The sequence below is a fragment of the Diplotaxodon limnothrissa genome, linkage group LG4 (assembly GCF_057381915.1).
Source record: "Diplotaxodon limnothrissa isolate DT_005_m linkage group LG4, D_limnothrissa_male_GT1.1, whole genome shotgun sequence".
Lineage (NCBI taxonomy): Eukaryota > Metazoa > Chordata > Actinopteri > Cichliformes > Cichlidae > Diplotaxodon > Diplotaxodon limnothrissa.
The window spans coordinates 30,042,760-30,060,814 of record NC_140599.1 but is presented as its reverse complement, the minus strand read 5'-3'; the positions used below and the strand labels follow the sequence as shown (position 1 = coordinate 30,060,814).

The 18,055-nt window shown below is 41.1% G+C and overlaps 1 protein-coding gene across 1 annotated transcript; it reads right to left on the bottom strand.

Moving 5' to 3' along the window:
- Positions 1-2,156: 2,156 nt before the first annotated feature.
- kmt5c (lysine methyltransferase 5C) lies at positions 2,157-15,886 on the bottom strand. Its single transcript, XM_085351829.1, has 9 exons — positions 15,535-15,886; positions 15,008-15,140; positions 12,486-12,651; positions 12,246-12,355; positions 11,975-12,138; positions 10,238-10,257; positions 9,892-10,028; positions 9,598-9,770; positions 2,157-7,549 (listed from the first exon to the last, which is right to left on the bottom strand). The coding sequence occupies exons 2-9, from the start codon at positions 15,118-15,120 to the stop codon at positions 2,310-2,312; spliced, it is 6,123 nt and encodes a 2,040-aa protein (XP_085207955.1). The 5' UTR covers positions 15,121-15,140; positions 15,535-15,886; the 3' UTR covers positions 2,157-2,309.
- Positions 15,887-18,055: the final 2,169 nt, after the last annotated feature.

The following is an 18,055-nucleotide window of genomic DNA, read 5'->3' as shown; positions in this document are numbered from 1 at the left end:
GCTCCTTGTAGCGGGCAGGAAGTGAAAGATCAACAGACTACGGACAGACTAACGCCAAGATAATGATGATTAAATCAGGGGACGCAGAACAAATGATACAATAAGGTACAACCCTGACAAGATGTTTAATGGACTAAATGATTACATGCGCCCTTGAGAAAACCAACAAGATGGGAAAATGTTAGAATTGTTTTAGCCCTGTCTAAAAGTCTGTCAATCTCCAGACTCGCATGTTAAAACTTTTTCTGTTTGCATTCACACAAGCAGCATTTTTCTCTCTTTATTTCTTTTACTTGTGCTACTGCACATTACTGTGGAAGCTCATTTCTGTCACTGAAAAACTCCTGAGCTTGAGTTGGGTGCCTAATGGCCCTTTATCAAAAAGAGAGCTGATGTACTAATTCTGGTACTTAGTATCCACCTGTGAACCGTTTTCCTCTAATGTTATCTGCTACACTATAACAACTAGCTCCAAAATACCAAAAAGGATGTGGGTAAAACGCTAACACTCGGAAACTACAGGGTCACATTGTGATGGCTACGTCCATTTTTATATATAGTTTGTGCTTTCCACATTTTTTTTTCCACTGTAAAGGGATTAAAATAAACTAACAGAGCAAATTATACTCTGGAACAGATTAGCTTTCATATAAACACATTAAAGGACACACACGGGATGTTTAAAACTGCTTGGGAACCCTTTTTGAAGTTTGGAAGGTGCGTGCATCTAAGGGAAAATGAAAAAGACCCATTTAATGTTGAGAATCAGCCAGCTGGAGCAGATTGTAGTTTCTGCTCGTTTTCCCACTGCTGTTCAACAAAAAAAATTCAAGAAGCAGTAAAAGAAGAAAATACCAAAAAAAAAGAATTAAGTGTCTTTAATGATATAGGCTACATTTGTACATTTTCTACAGCAGACTTTCAATGAGACTAACTGCCAATAAGAAAGAGAGAACATTTCACCTGTAACAACTGAAAAACTGGATAAGATGTGAAAAGCTCTGAATTTAAATACTCAGTGTAAATATTCAGCTCAGTATTTTGTCCCATTAAATAATACAAACATTTAATAGCTTGAACAATCAATGTGAAATATAAATTACATTAAAGCACCTTTTCAAGAATGAGGATATTAAAATAAATAATTGGCCTTTCCATATCAAGACAGTACATTTTGATGGTAGTAATGTAAGGCTGTGCAGTCACACTGAATGCTCCCACTCACTGATGTAAAACATACAGTAATGACACAACGTGACTCCAACAACAGCAAATAACTGTGGTTACAATATGAACACCTACGGATGCGTAGCTCCATCAGCAACGACAGAATATTAGTAACTGCTGCGGCATTGTTTCCTTCAGTTCCTTCTTCGAAAAAGAGACCAAATAAAGGACAAAAGTGAGAAGATTGTCACTTAGTCTGCCACCTGGATGAAGCCTTGTTAGAGATGTCGATTCATTTAGCAAGAATAAACCAAATCGCAGTTCCTCACTCAGTCACTCGTCCACACTGGGACACTGATGAAACCCGTCGTCACCCAGTAAAGCTGTCCTACGATGAAGTCGCTAACTGTACACTGTTCATGCACGAGCCTTTCGTTCACGCGCTAACGATTCTACCTAAACCTGGCAAAGCAACAGTCGCGTGATCGGGTGCGGCGACACACACCTTACACTTTGATCCCTCGACACCTGCAGGTCTGCCTGTCAAATGCATGCACACGCACACATACACCCACACGCACGCACAAACACACACCAAGTGAGAAAAGCTTACTGTGAGTATAAAATTGAGGGTAGAGGGTGTTTCAATGGGTACTTCAAAAAGTCACAAGAACATATCAAAGACTGAGGCACAAAGCTGCCTTTTTAAAATCACCAATACAAGTACCAGCAACCGGTGACGGTCGCTCCTGCCTCTACTGCCTTACGGGGTGTAGAAAAATGCATACATCTATGTTACAGTACACGAAGAGGGCTTTAAATGTTTACAGGGCCTCCCAGACACAAATATATTTAATGCTTTGTTTTATTTATACACTGGAAATTTGGTAATCTAAGGAAATTTTAGTGGACATACTATTTGAGAAAAAAAAAAAATCGGACAGCAATTAAAACACTCGTAATTTTTCTTTACATAAAACCCTGTACATGTTAGCATTATCAGTCAATTAAAATTATTATTTTGAAAAAATGTCAGTCAGATAGTTTTAAAAGCTCTTTTTTCTTACAAAACTGTTTTTGTTATCTGTGTGTGCAACAGACACGATATATTCCCAATTGTATTCTGGGATTGGGAGACTAATTCAGTCCGAGTACTGAAGATCTAAGTCCACTGTGCCGTCTGTCACCACTAACCTCACCCTCTTGGGTTTTGTGGCACCCATGGAGTGAGATGTTGTAACAGGTCCATAGTGTGATGTGCCTTGGTGATCCCCAGCGTGGCACTGCTGCTGCATATCCTTCCTGCAGTGCTCGTCGTGACCTTTGAGCCCTGAAAATCCAGCCAGAGAAGCTGGGTTGGAGAGCTGGGGTCCACAGGGCTCGACGACCAGCCGCCCCTGTGTGCCCGAAGGCTCCATCAGGCAGTGGTAGGTGTAGTTTGTTGAGCCCAGTCCTGGGTAGCCTTCAGCACCATCCCTGAGACCCAGGGTCAAAGAATGGTCTCCACTGAAGTTTAGTACGTAAGGAGGACCTTGATAGCCGTAAGGGAACGAGGCTGAGGGGGCTGAGGACTTGTTTGCTGGTGCTGGTGTAGCAGGTGGTGTATTGTGAACCACTTGGGGGCTGTTGTGCTGAGACATGGGCGAAAGAGAAGTGCCAAAACTGAAATCAAAGGGGTCTTGCTGAGTGTAACACGGCTGGTGTTTGTCTGAGGTCGGCGTAGTGGATTTATCCTGTTTCATGCTTTTCTCGTGCGGTGCTGAATAACTGTCGGACATTTTGCTAGGAAAGTAGAACTGCCTCGGCAAGATAGAAAAGTTTTTGTATGCCATGTTGGCTTCGGCACTTTCATGTTTGTCTGATGACATCTTAGCTTTATTATAAGAATGAGAAATTGAGGAGTTGGGTTTATTGAAATGAATGTTGGACCTGTTGGAGGAAGCGAGGTGAACGTCCTTTTCGAACCCCTGAACAGACAAGTTGCCTTTCTGATGACTGTCTGCACTAAAGCAGAACTTTGGACTCTGCTGGGTTTTCTCCATAGCACCTGATTTTGCACCTAGCATTCTGGACGAGACGGTCGGGCTGCCGGCAGCCGTGGTCTCTTTGCAAGGTGCGCTGTACAAGTTCTGACTCTGGTTGCCCCCCTGAAACTTGAGCACCCTGTGAATAACTGTAGAGGTTTTCTCAGGAAAGTTGAATGGATTGTCGGGAGGGTTGGGATTTTTCACAGTGAAGAGCTGAGGAGAGAGGAATTTGTTAGACATTTGAGACGACTGTACGGGCTTTGTTAAGCAGCTCTGGGACACTGCTCTAACTGCGTTTGGCTGATTGCTAGAAAACGACTGGGATTTATTGGGAATGGTCATACGATGGAAGGGACCCTGGGTTTTGAGGTTAGCCTGGGTTTTTGATTGGCTGGTGCTTGGCTTTATGTTCATGGCAGGGTGGGGTAAAGTAACAGGGCTTTGAGTTGTAACCGAAGACGATGACGCACCCATAAAACGAGGCTTACTGGGTGCCATGAAAGACTGATTTTTTAAGTCTTCTTTGGAAAACCTCATTCCCGGATTTTTACTTATAATTCGATCTTTAGCCGCCAAGTCGGGGTTGCCCAGAGCTGAATAACTGAAACTGGTGTTGGGTGGGTTTCTGTCTTTGGAGGTATCCTTTGCTTCACATTCCAGAGGAACTGAGTCACTTTTGGAAGGCATTAGGCCTGGAAAAAACTGCAAATCCTCACTGGTAAAGTTATTTCCAGGACTGGGAGGGCCAAGGTATGGCGTTTCCGTGGTCCACGTGTCGGTAGGGCTGTGAGAGAGGGGACTGCTGAAAGGATCTGTAGGAGGATCCAGGGAACACAGATCTGATGGGGAAGATGGAAGCATGTTCTGTGGCTGGTAATAGCCCTCAAAGTTGAGACACTGAAAGTCAAGAATGTCATCACAGCAGTTTGTGAAGCTGGGCTCGCTGGTAAGCATGTTATCTGCTGTTGCAAATGGAGGAGACTGGGACGGGGGTTGGATGACAGAATTAGAAGAGGCTGTGGGCTTTTCCAAAGTCTGAGATGAACACAAGCCCTCGGAAAGCCGAGAGAGACTGTTATCAATTTGCTGAAGAGTGTGACTAAGGCAAGTGGTGGGTGTTTCGACAGGCCCACACTTGTGTGTTCTGTCCATTTTGTGCCTCTGTTTCCTTCCTCCGCTGATCATCTCTGGCCTTTCAGTGATTCTGTCTGCAGCTACGGATATAACTTCGGTTTTACTGTCGTTGAGGGGCGAGGACAGCGACAGCGGTGATAGGGACAAAGAAAATGGTGGCGGTTCGGTTTTCAGAGAGCTGTTGTTCAGTCTCTCAGAAGATGGGCACTCTTCTTTGAGCTTGCAACAATCGGAAAGTCCTTTTTGTTTACCTAAAACGTGACCCTTCATCTCTGTCTTAATAATGGTCTCTACTTTTAAATCGGGCTGTATGAGCTCCTCTTTACTATCCACCTCCCAAATATCCTCCATCTTCCTACGCAGTTTAATTACCGGTAATGGACAGCCATTTATGTCCAGTTCCGGCTCTTGCTTTTTTTGTGACCCACTTTCAAACAAGCAGGAACTCTTTAAAAAACCTTCTTCGATTTTTGTTTCCAGCGCTGCCGCTGACAGGGCTGTGCTGTCATTTTTCTGACTCTCTGTTTTTTCTAGCAGCTGCTTGACTCCAACCACGGGGTCCCTATCGATTTTCTCTTTGAATTGTACTTCGTTGCTGGCAGACACATCGGGCCCACAGACGTTTTCCCTGTCATTTTCAAGGTCCTTGTCTGATTTTGCACCAGTGTAGAAATTTATAGCTTGCAACTTCTCTCCTCTTTTTTTCAAACGATGCAATCTGCTCTTTGACTTCTTACTAGCTTGCACGTGAGCCTGAGCTGCCTCCATCTCCATGTTTAAAATTGACACCGAGTCCATAATAGCTTTAAAAGGATCGAATGCCACCAACTCATCTCCCTTTTCTGCTTTTAATGCCATGTTTTCCAACCCTGCACTTTGCATCTCCCATACTTTCCCTCTTCTCCTCTTAAGCCGAATTTTAAAAAAGTCTGGCTTTATGTCTTCCAAACCACTTTGTTCCAGGGTCATCAATTTCCCCTGATTTCTACTTTGAAATTCATCTGAAGTCGGACTTTCGGCTACATCCTCAACACGCTCGCTCTCTAGTGTCTGTGCTTTACCGGCGTCATCCTCATCCAGCCTCTCTAATTTACACTTTCGAGCGTTCCTCATTAAATGACCACGCTGAGCTTCAGCAGGTCTCGAGCGAAGGACCCTGTTAAAAGAGGAGTGTCTTCTGGGGGCTAACCGCTGCATTTCTGTCCTCCTAACTCTGACTTTATTCTCTCTTTTCACTTTGCTACTCTCCCCTGAAGACGGGGCGAGGTCCTGCCTCAGCACTGCAGACGATTTCAACTCTGTAACATTTTTAGAAACCTGATCTAAGGCAGAGTTTAGACTTTGTTCAGAATCTAGTGCCGAACTGCGAAATGTACGTTTCTTCAGAGGTATATTGGACTGCGCGTGCACTTGTGCATTGGTGTCTGGATTAGTCGTGGTTTTAGCCGAAATCAGTGACTTGTGAGGTAGTGGGTTGAGGCAGGTGGCCGGTGGGTCATTGTGCCTCTGTGGCAACTTAGGCTCCACACTCTCCTGACTCAACTCCGTCTTAACTGTAGCTGTAATGTCTTTGCTTAAGTGTCCCTTGGTGCTTGGCTTATCTGCTGCTTTTCTTTTCACTGCTCTGGGCCTTATCTTTCGTCTTCTAATAATCCTCCTCTGCACTGAACGCCGGAACCTGCCTCCATTTATTTCAGTTTGTTCTGATTCCTCCTCGGCACTCTCCTTGGAGGCCCAGGTAGAAAACCGTCGTCCCACATTACCTCCCTTTAATCTCCCATCTATTAATGATTTATCTTTTCTTAAAATATCAGATAGCAGAACCTTTGCCTGTTTTATAACAATATCATCTTCATGGCTACTTACTGGCTGCGTACTCAAACTCATTTGTCCTGATCCTTCCTGCGTGCAAACCCCCTTGGCTGTATTTTTAACATCCTGGACATTATTTTGACATTTGCTGGAAACCATTTTGCAATCAGACCTTTTCACTTCTTCTAGGTTTCTGTTACTTTTACTGTCTCTCTGCCCTTCTGTTTTGCCTTTTAAAAAATCCGTCTGTTCGTTTGTTATAAAATCTTTGTCATCTACCGAAGCCGTTTGTATTTCACTAAATTTCTCGCTTCTCTTTTTCTCGCTGTGGGATAAGTCGCCCGTGCTCTCGCTCGAATGCCGTTTCCTTACACTGGTTTGATCTGGAGACTTGAAAGACATTTCCCTCACCCCTCTGTTACCGTCAGCTGTGCAGACCTCTGAACTTCTCGCCTGCCTCTGCTGAAATCTGGATGCTCGTTTTTCTGTTGCTGGGCCTGGGCGCTGGCTCTGCATCCTCCTTCCTCTAACCTCCACCCTTACTTTCCTGTCTTCACAGCTTTCTCCAAGTTCCAAACTTTGTGACACCGATAACCTCGTTAGATTGACTGTAAGATATTGCTTCAGAGATATTAGCGGATTGTCTCCAGTGTTCTTCAATCCATCCGTGTTACTCGTGGATAAAGCTCTGATAGTCTTGCGCTCAGTTTGCTCGGCAGCAGGATTTTGAGCCGTGGTGATGACGCTGGTTTCGATGGCGCTGCGGTTTTGACTTTCTGTGATTGCAGTTTCGACATTCTCTTGTTTTATTGCACTGCAGATTTTGTCGCCCTCATCCGGGTGACAAACAGTTGTAGTGTTAGTTGTGTTACTGGACTTCGTCTGGTGTGCGAGTGTGGTGCGAACACTGCTTTTTGTTCTTGAAGAGGTCCTCATGTGAACGGGCTTCCTGCCCACCACTTTTGCAAACCTCCCATTAAGGCCTGCGCCTCTTACCGCAGATCTGCTTTTCTGACATGCTGACATGGAGGAATTCAGAGTAAAGGGCTTCAAGTTCACCGCACTGCTGTTGCTTTCTTCCCCAGTCATGTTCAGTCCCCTTGGCCTGTTATCTTGTGGCCTCACTTCCTCGAGTTGCAGCAGCAGTGCCCTTTCTTTGCTTTTTGGATCCTTACAATTGAGTAAAAAATCCAAAGAGTGGCGCCGCACTCTGACTCTAAGGTCCTTTAGTGTAACCTGGGATAAAAGCGGAACCGTTCGCCGCTGTTTGGCTGTAGAGGAGGACTTTAGTGGGTGCTTTCCTGATCGTCTTTGCTTCTCCTGTCTCCACTTCTTTGTCTGACTCAGTTTTCTGTTCTTCAAGGCATTTCTTCTCATCTGCTGAGTGAATGAGTTCCTTGAGGGGATGGCTTTGAAAGAGAGACAGCAACAAAGAAGCAAATTAACTTTTTGGTTTCTACACAAAACCCATTGTTCTGCTTTTCTGCCCTGTGAACAACTTCATGTGCAGAGTCTGGTCTATAGTGTAAATCAAACTTGTGAAGACAACAACTGTAAATTGCATCAAGACGTTGAAGCATTTTCTTTTTTTTTTTTAAAAAGAAGAAGGAAACAAAGCATGTTTACTCTGAAACAGTGGAACACATAACAGTTTGTTTCTAACAGGAGGTAAAATTACATTTTTTCAGTTATCAACCCACTTAAAAATCTAAATAATGGACGTCAAACGTAAGGTCCGGGCACCAGAATCCCCCCAACAAAGACTCCAATACACTCACTGGATAGCTTTGGAAAATGTGAAGGGCATGAATTGTTGGACTTAAATGTGTTTTACAGCTTTTTCTGCTGATAAAGACCTCCCTGTGGCTAATCATACTCCACAACTGTAATTAAGTAATAGATAAACAATCGCATAACAAAAACAGTTCCTGTTTCTCACTACTTACAATAGGTCCACGTACAAAAGGATATTTTCTGTGAACAGAAGCTGTGTGTTTTATAATTACAGGACACTCTAGGCAATGAGCTACCAGAATTTCTTTTGTAATTTTACACATTTATTTCTTAAAATTTAAGCCCAAAGCTGAAAGATTTCTTTCGTCTACTACATAAGCATTTCTATAGCATTTATATATGAACAAACCTAAAAAAAAACAAACAACAAACAGTGGTTCCCTAGAAGTTCTTTAAAGGACAAATAGATAATATAAACTGAGAAAAGAGGCGGGTTAGGGTTGTTGTCCTTTGGTAGGGGACCAGTTTAAGGGATTGTTTTCTTGACTATAAAGCCCGTTACACAAGAATAACCGCCACTCTTTGCCTGCCCACAGGCTCCCATGAGAAAGGTCTGCAAAAGAAGATCAAGTGAGAGGCCCTCAGAGCTGCAGGAAAAAACTTTCATTAGATTTACTCCTCCTAGGCAGATTTCATTGAGCAAGGGCTCACTTTCAGACATCTTGGGTAGAGCTCAACTAAACTGGGTGAGGTTGAGCTTTGAAAAGGTTGAACTTGATTCATACGACAAGAAAAAATGAGGGCTTTGTAGCAAAAATGAATGATGAAAAGTAATTTAGTAAGTTCATCCTGATTACCATCTTTTCATGATTGCTGGAAGCCAAAAATGTCATTTGAATTAAAATCCTCTTAAAATCCGAGTCTAATCACAACTAAAGCTCCATTGTTATTAATCATCGACACAGATTATTGAATAACTTTTGATAAATATAAATATTTTAATGAGGATCCATTTGTGAGTGGTCCCTCATAATGTTTATGTTGGCTGTCCCCGAGGAAGATCCCATCTAATTATTCTAAACCCCACATAATAAATCCTTTATTTATATGATTGCATAAGCATGCATATGCTACCTAAAGCAAACAGATAAGAACAAAAGGATATTAAAACATCTGGATTTATTTAGTTTATTTATTTAGTAGAATAAGTAAACAAGTTTGGAGATTTTAATATAATATAATAACACAGATATTTAATAGTAGACCCTTTTTAAGGCATAATATTTTACAGGTTATGGATAATTGCACTGCCACTGTTGAACGTATACTTTAAACAGAGCAATAATTTTAATCTGAACAGTGTAGTCACGGCAGAATTTAAGCTGTACCAGGTATTATTGCAGGGCTTGTATTAATGTAGTCTTTACTTTACAATATAAAGGACTTCGAAGCAACTGTCTCTGTGATTTGGAGCTATATAAATAAAACTGGATAGGATTTAATAAAAAAAATTTGGCAAAAACTCTGTTTATTTGTGTGTTTTCACACTAACATCAGGGTTTTTCCTGAGTGGCCTTGAGCACGAAAGGACTGCATATAGTTTAGGTATTTTGTTATCTTACTCAATAAAAATCTATGGATTTTCCCTTTATGTGCAATCCCTCTGATTGTGCTTTGGGGAAAGCCCAAAAGCTCTTTAGTAAGAAAATCCCAAACTGGTTACCTTTAAAGATTCCCGAGTGTATTCCTGGTGTTATTGGCCTTGTAGAAAAGTGACCTCTCTCTCTGTGATGACGAAGATATCGCTCTCTCAGGCGGTACTTTTGGCCCACGGGGTCCTTTGTTTCCTCGATTTCAGGCTGTTTCCCTCTGTGCTTGAAGTGACCCTCTCCATTCCTAAAGAAGAGTTAAAAAAAAGATTAAAAGTTCAGAGTTTTCATCTCTTAGATGAATAAAATCTGTTGAGAAAAAAAAAAGACTTTGATAAAGACCACGTCTGATCAGATAATGGACGTACCTCTCACAGGTGCAGCATTCACACATTTCATTGCCTTCACCAAAAAAGCTGGCTCCATAGTAACACGTGATCTCTTCCCCAGGTGCTATGGGTCGAATCACCTCAACACAAGCGATATTCTTCTCACCGGGGACGAACTGGGCGGGTGAAAAAGAAGGAAAAAAAAAAAAAAAAAAAAAAACAGACAAAGACAAAGGTTGGATGGCCCGTGGGAAACAACAACAACAAAGCAGTCAGGAGGCAGAAGGCAGGTCTAAATCTGCACTTAAAATAAAACATTTGGCATGAAAATAACATGTTATAATTTCAACTTGAAGTGTTTTAGTGAATTATTATTGCAGATTACCTTGCAGTTTGGCTTGCAGTCTTCAGTGCAACGGGACAAAGAAAAAGAAAGATAAATAAGGTCACTAATAAAATCACACCAGTGAATGAAAAACTCAACATTTTGCTAATCTACTGGTTTAGATTGGATTTATTTTCACTAAAGAAATAAAGAGATAGCCCTCTGATGGAAAAAAATGACCCAGTTTTTACTAGGCCTTTGGCATAATTGCAGTTAGGATAAGATATGCTTTGTTTTCTTTAAAATATGGAGCTGAAACATTAAACAGACCTACAACAGAACACCTCAAATACAAAATATATCAACACAAATAAAATGTGACAAAACAAAACAGCTCAACAAGGTTCAAAAAACAAACAATATGCAAAAGAAAAGCTCTAAATCTAAATGAAATACAATCAGATGCTTAAAAAAAAAAGAAGCTTGATATAATATAATATGACAAAGTGGCTTGAAAAGTAAAAGAGTTCAAATTCAATAGAGCAAAAAGAAACAGCAGTGAAAACAAGCACAGCATATGTCATGTCACATTAAAGTGGTTCACTATAACAGGATGTGAAGTGTTGAGACAACACAGGGCCGAAATAAACTCAGACAATTTACTCTCTGCTAGACAGATGTTTTGTGTAATAAAGAGTTATTGCATGAGGTATGAAAGACCTCCTGAATCTTTATTACTGTGCACCAACATGTCATCTGCTAACATGATTTTCTCGCTCTTGTAACTAGAAAGTCAATAAATCATATGAGGAAACCTATAATTTCTCACTATAATTATGATGACGACACAGACATGGGTGCAAAACATTGACCGCTATCCCTGTGTCACTGCAGTGCAAACCGAGTTCAGGATAAATCTGTTTTGGTGCACTCTATGAATTATATACATTCATCAGCTTGAGTAAGGAACCGAAAGTCGGCCTATTATGCTCATTTCCAGCTCCATATTTAGCACAGGTTTGCATGATTTATTTATTTATTTTTATTCATAATTATTCATATTTATTCATCTATTATTAAGCTTTGGTAAAGCCCCTCAGTTCCTCTTCTGTTTTAGTTTCCATTTTCCTCTTTTTAAGCCAACATCTTCCGATTGCCTGCTCATCGCAAGCACGAGGGTCAAGATAGTCCCTGTTTTTATCGTAACAGAAGCAAAGAGCAGAAACGTATCTGAAACAGAGCATTCAGAGCAGCCTGAAGCCTCAGCTTTCGGCCCACAAAGTTAACTGTACGCACACCAGCCTCAGCATTTCCAATGTGAGCAATCAAACTTTAAATAAAGGGTTGCTCAATGACAGCTAAAATCATAATCAGTTAATTTGGTCACCATGGAGAACTTTTTAAACACATTTTTAAACACAGACTACAAAAAAATACACAAAAAAGCATTTAAATTCCCTCTTTTTTTCTTTTTTTTTTAAAAAGGAAAGAAACTTGCCTTTCTATTGAAGTTAATTTCCCCAAACCTTCATCATAATAAATCAAAGTGAAATGATCTGAACCTGAAATCCTATTTGAGATCTCTGAATTTTAAAAGGACTGCTTGCACACTATCTGAAACTCTGGCATGGTCAATGTAAATCAGTATCAATCACTGTAACAGCACACATATAGAGAGAAACACAGTAGGCCCACTTTAAGAGTAACTACAGTGTAATACTGAAGGCATGGCCTAGATTTCCATTAAGATGCATATATATGTGTACAACCACTAGTCTCGAAGGTAAACACACTCACCGTGGTTAATGAAAGCTGCAGGCCCGAGCCAGAGCTGAGCGCAGCGTTTGCGTGTGGAATACATCACGCTGAAGTCATTGACTCCCGCCCTCAGCACGGCACTGTCAGCAGGACTCAGCTCTGCTATGCAGCCCAGCAGGACCTCCACCCGCTCTCCTACAAACCTGCAGAGGAACAATTCAGGCATCACATTTTCAGTTGTAAAAAACAACACCATACAGGACGCAGTGCTGCTGCAGTGGCAGCTCGTGATGCTGCTGCGTGTGAATACCAGTGCCTAGTTGAGGTTATCTTGGCTCCGTTGGTCTCTGAGGAGTATCTGTCACAGGACTCTATCTTGACACCGCTATCCAACAGGAAGGCACTGAGGTAGCGATAAACCTGCAAACATCACACACGGTCTTTGATTGTGATGTTACACTCGAGTGCCAAATCCAAGTATCGGTGATAAACACATACACACATAGACAATAAAGTCAAATGATAACAAACATTTTTGTTTTATGCATACATGTTGTCTCAGCAGCTCCTGTCGATGGCTCCCCAAAGCATTAAAGTAGTCACCAGCCAGCTCGCCCACCGTTAGAGCCTCAAACGTAGCGTTGAAGTCGTGCGTACGCTGAAACCTCAAAAGCGTCTCTTTGAGGTTACCCCAACGTCGGATCTCTGGTGGGGGGCTGCACAAAGAGAGAGGGACAGATATAAGAAGAGTCTAAGAAGCTTCCTTTTAACACTGAATTTTAGATATAGCATCCAAATATATTTTTGAACCAACAACTTTAGGAAAAAAAATAAAAAATAAAAGAAAAAGAAAATCACACAAAAAACACCCAAATCAGCTCACAGTTAAAAATATTTGGACTAAATGTTCCACAGTTCTGTTCTTATAAGCTACAATAACAATTAATAAATATCTGTGCATCTTTCTCAGAAATCTAACCTTCCTTCACTTCTGTATTTAATACGGATGCACCAAAACATGCACAACAGGTGCACACAGGGTTTTTCCACGGCCCTCTGGGAGGTCGCTGCACCCATAAGTATGACTGGTCAGGATGTAGATGGGACAAAGAGTTTACGTTACCTTATTTAATAAAAGCCTATCCATTTTTCGGTTCTTATATTATTTTCAATTATTCATTTTAAAGTGGATTTAAATACATTTCATGCAGGAAAAACACCACCCAGAATTTTACAAACACTTAACAAACTCATTCATTAAAACGGCTTTAAAATAAGCGGTTGTCAAACTACTCATGAAAAATCTTGGAAAATGAACAGCAGTTTACTGATGCTGCTGCGTACACCTTCATTAAAGTAAAATTCAGGTTTTTCTTTTTAATGACTTTCTCTAATGACTGCTGAGGTGTGAGCTTTTATTCGGACACTCATCGTTATTATATATTAACTTTCACTGAACGTCCAGGTTTTGCAGTTGGCCTGAAGTGTCACTGCATTAAAGCATAATCAGAACCACCTGGTATTCTTAAAGTTTTATAGAGCTCAGGGGCCGCTTTAATAGGAATGCATGGATTGCGAAATTCTGGACTGATGATTAACCTTCAAGTGCCCAAAGAAAGTTAATTTAGAACTCAAACTGCACATTTCTGTGTGCTGTAGTGATATTTCTAATGATAAAAACATTTCCAATTTACTTTAACAAAATGTAAAGCTTTCTTTTTTTCACTCCACCTTTCAAATAACAGGAATTAGCCGACTGGTGTTGGGAGGATAATAGAAAGTTATACAGAGTAATTTATGACCCTGGAAATGTATGTATTTTTATAAAATTACAGACTCTCATTTTATTTTCCACTTCTAATCACGACATTGTAATGGTCTGCAGTCAACCATGACTAACAGAACTAGAGCAGCACCATTTACTGCTGCGGAGGCCTTGAGGCAGACACTTGAACACCTGAAGTAAAACAGCTCAACTGACAGAAATTAGTTGGCAAAAGTGACATAAATAATTTGAATGTTTCTGCGCAAACACACACACATCAAAACAACATACGTATTAAGATTTTGTTTTAAACAGAACCCTGGAAGTAACAAAGGCTGAAGAAAAAGCCTGATTAGGAAAATTTCACTGTAAGTTGCTGTTGATGAAGGCGTCACCGGTTCATCTAATGTTACTATTTATTACACAACAATATGGACACACATAAGTAAAGGCATTGGTGGATTTAACAAGATCTGCTACATGTAAAGGAAACAGTATGATAACCACAAGCAGAGCCATTATTGCTCTATTCCTGTATAAAGTATGAGTCATGACTCCGCTTTGTCATTTCAGACGCTAAAATAGCTCGGCTGTTTGAGCGTTTAAATAACAGTTTGAGTCAATATTGTTTTTCTGTTAATAATATTTCTTTATTGTTATTAATTCCCCCTTTGTGTTGGGGCAACAAACACTGACATTCTAAATAATAACTGACATGCTTTAAAGTCTTTTCAGCTCTTTGCTATTTTTTTTTTTAACATTTTCCCAGCACAAAACTGATGTAACGCAACACAATCGGCTGTTGACACAAAGAAATATTAATGAAATGTTGAAATTGAGCGCAATCTGATATCCACATGTGGGTTTTGTTCCTACATCCTCATAACATCATTATAACAGTCTTTTTTTTCTCAAGTTGCAAAGCTATGACATCACAACAATGTGATTGGTCAGGTGCAAAGCTAAAACCGGACCAATATTATTTTGATGATGCACAAAAAACACCAGTACGGGATATCAGATACACCTTACGTGAGAGCTCATGTTATGGTTTCTCTTTCACCCTCACATTTATTTATTTTTATATTTCACTATAAAATGAAATTCACCCCTTAACCCTATTGTGGGATTATTAATTTAGATCAGTTGCTTTCTTCTGCCTTTGTATTTTTTCCACCCAACCAAAAATCTAAGAAATCAAGCCTTAAAAAAGCCAGCGAAACAGCAGTGATCACACTCTTTCCAGCCATACCATAGCACTGGGTAGTCACTGGACTCCATGATTGCTGTATTGTGTGTCAGATTACCTGATGTTCATTTTGTGGGTGCTGAAGCCCAGCAGAGGGTCCAGCACCAAGCGGGTGGCCAGGTCATCCGTCTCACACAGCTCCTTCACACTCATTCTAGTGCTTCCGTCCATCGCCTCCCACCATCAGCATGCTGAAACCACAGGCATCAAAGTAACGCTGTGACAGCAGCAGCAGCAACAACAACCCACAATCACCTACGAGTTTTGCATTTCTGCACATCACACAACACCTGCATTAAATTTCTCACCGGTGCCCTGATATCTGCGTATATAACCGGTCTGCTGCTGGGTTGCATCATGTTGAAGAACAGTAGATAAAATCGTTGCGTGAGAAAGGAATGTGGCTGTGTTTCTACGGGCTTCCACAGTCCATTAGCTTAGCAGGGTAAATATGTTATCAGCTGCGGGACGGAGGGAGCTAGCGCTATGGCCTGCAGCTACAGTAACGGGATTGCATCGCAGCGCTGATGAAAGCCAGCGCATCGATGCATGCTTGACACACCTATGCGGGCTTTCCAAACCTACCTGGGAGTCTTTTGTAGTCAACGAAAGTATCGTCAGGTTGACCGTTTAGCAGCAAGCCGCTCACTCGCTCTGCTCCGGCTCTCGCTCTGCTGGCTGGGGCAAAGTTAGCCTAGCAGCAGCAGCGAAGCCCGCTAGCTCTCTGCCGCCTCGCTGGCTCTCCCCGAAGATGGAGTCTCCTCGTCGCTTATGGAATTTTACTGCTCCTTCACGACTCCGGGTCCCAGCCGAAATTTTAAAAGGGGGACAAATGCACAACACCGGGGAACGATTGAGACACGAAATGTGTGTGTTTTGTAGCCGCTAACTAGCTTTTACAGGCTCGTCTAGTAGCAAAAGTTGATGATGAGCGACGTCCAATGCAACCGAACTAGCTGTTAGCCACGCCCCTTGCGCTGCGCCATTCGCTTAGGTCAAGGTCAATTTTACAAATCAAACCAGAGGGCTTTGTTTTAAGCTCTGTGATTGGTCAGGCCTTTTTATGGGCGGAGCCGATCCATACCCTGGGTTTACTACGACGTGCGGAGGGGAGTGTTTTCTTGTACAGCGGCCTCTGCCTCTATTTGGCTGCTGGAAAGCATTTCACACAATCACACTGTTAGTACACAGTCAGAATGCGCTCATCAGCAGCGACACTAAAACCTGCCTGAAACCCTCCTGCACTGTTAATTACACTAAAGCTCACAGTGAGGAACTCCGTGCATTAGGTTAATGCTTCAGGATTGAAATTTTGCTATTTAAACACTTTATATTTGCTTAACCTTTAAATAATTTATTTTAAGTTTTAATTACTGAGATGACAAATTTAAGGGCCAAGCTTTAGATTGTATTACGTCATAATAAAAACAAACAATAAGCCATTCTACTTTTGCAGGACATTTTCTGTCCGACCCACGAAAATTGAGAATAATCCCTGCGCAAAGTACATAATACACACATAATACATTTGTCCTGTAAATTACTCTTGTCCTGGGACAAACTGTAAGCCTCTGGGTTGGAAAGGTGATTCCAAAATATTATTTAAAATACAAAATAGCTCATGAGAACGGCCCAAAATAGTATTTTTCTTTTCTTTGCCATAGCCTTCTGATAAGCATGTCTAATAGACTAGTTAATTTAAGATTGATGATTTTGTTGACACGTGTCTCTTTTTTTCACATCAACATATTTTTAAAGAACAGTCATTATGCACTGCTGCTGTGTCTAACAACACACGTGCAACCCTGTTACCTAAATTAGCCTGAAAAAGAAAGAGATAAAACAGTGACATGATATAACAAGGAAGAAGTGGCATGATCAAGTCATGTGCTAACAGCATGGAAAGACCAAAGGTCAGTCCTCTTTGACCTAGTTTGTATTTTTCCAGTCTTTTCTTATTAGATTGGTGTGTCAGTCTGGATCTGGTCATCTTTATCTCCCAGGTTGACCCAAAGCCACCAAGGTGTCCTGCTTTTGGCAACAGGTGACCTTCAAATGGACCCCTGGATCATGTGAGGTCAATGTTTTAGATAAGAATATAACAGATAAGCTTCCATTCACCGACATAGGTTTTGATTGCTGGGTGGGATGGCCATGTAAAGTGTGGGATCACTTGGTCTTCCCTCAGCAAACTGTGAGCATCACTTACTTTTCTACATTTGTTGAATTTTTGGGTGCCATCCGCATCTAAAGTGGAACAAGTTAACATAAAATGGAATATAAAGCCACGAGACCATCAGGCATTATCCTCAAATGGTCTAATTTTATCACTGCTGAGTCAACACACACATAAAGGCTTGGGATAAAAGTCAGAGTATAAACACACTTACAGCGTTTTCTGACATCAGGCCATAGGCACAGCACGGTGAGCTGATATTCTCTTTCTTTAATCTTTTTCAGCCATCTGCTGTCCTCCGATGTCCATCCGTTTTCTCTCTGTGGACCCTCCCTTCCTTCACAATACTGCAATATCACAGTGTTGTGATATTGTCACAACTTGTTAACTATAAATTAACTACTAAACTTAAGAAAATAGGATTATATCAGTTATTTGAACACAGCAAGCCTGAAAAGGGGTTCACGTGGGTGTAAAGTAATACTATTCTGAACTCCCCAGACAAATGGCATTCATGATATAAGTTAAAACTAATATAAAAACTAATAAAAAGTGAATTTGCATGAAAAAAAAATCACCTTGGAAAGCAGCTTAGACCATTTAAAACTATATAGAAACAAAACATTGCATGTGGCAACCTTAATTGTTCCATGCAAGCTTTTTTAGCTTACTAAAATACGGAAGTCATGACCACATGTGAACATGAAGTTGGCCAAAGAACATGTCTAACAAAGTGTTTTAAGATGGTGCCTCTAAGCAGCCTGACGTCTTCACTCTGTTCTCCCATATTGCCAATGACTGCTCCAGGCAAACTGCTTCGATATCAATGTGTAGTCATCTTGCTTCTGCCTTTCAAAGTTCATTTAAATAGACCGTTTGCAGTCTGAAATACAGACATTGGACCAATTTGAGTTAAAAATGTAGCTTCAC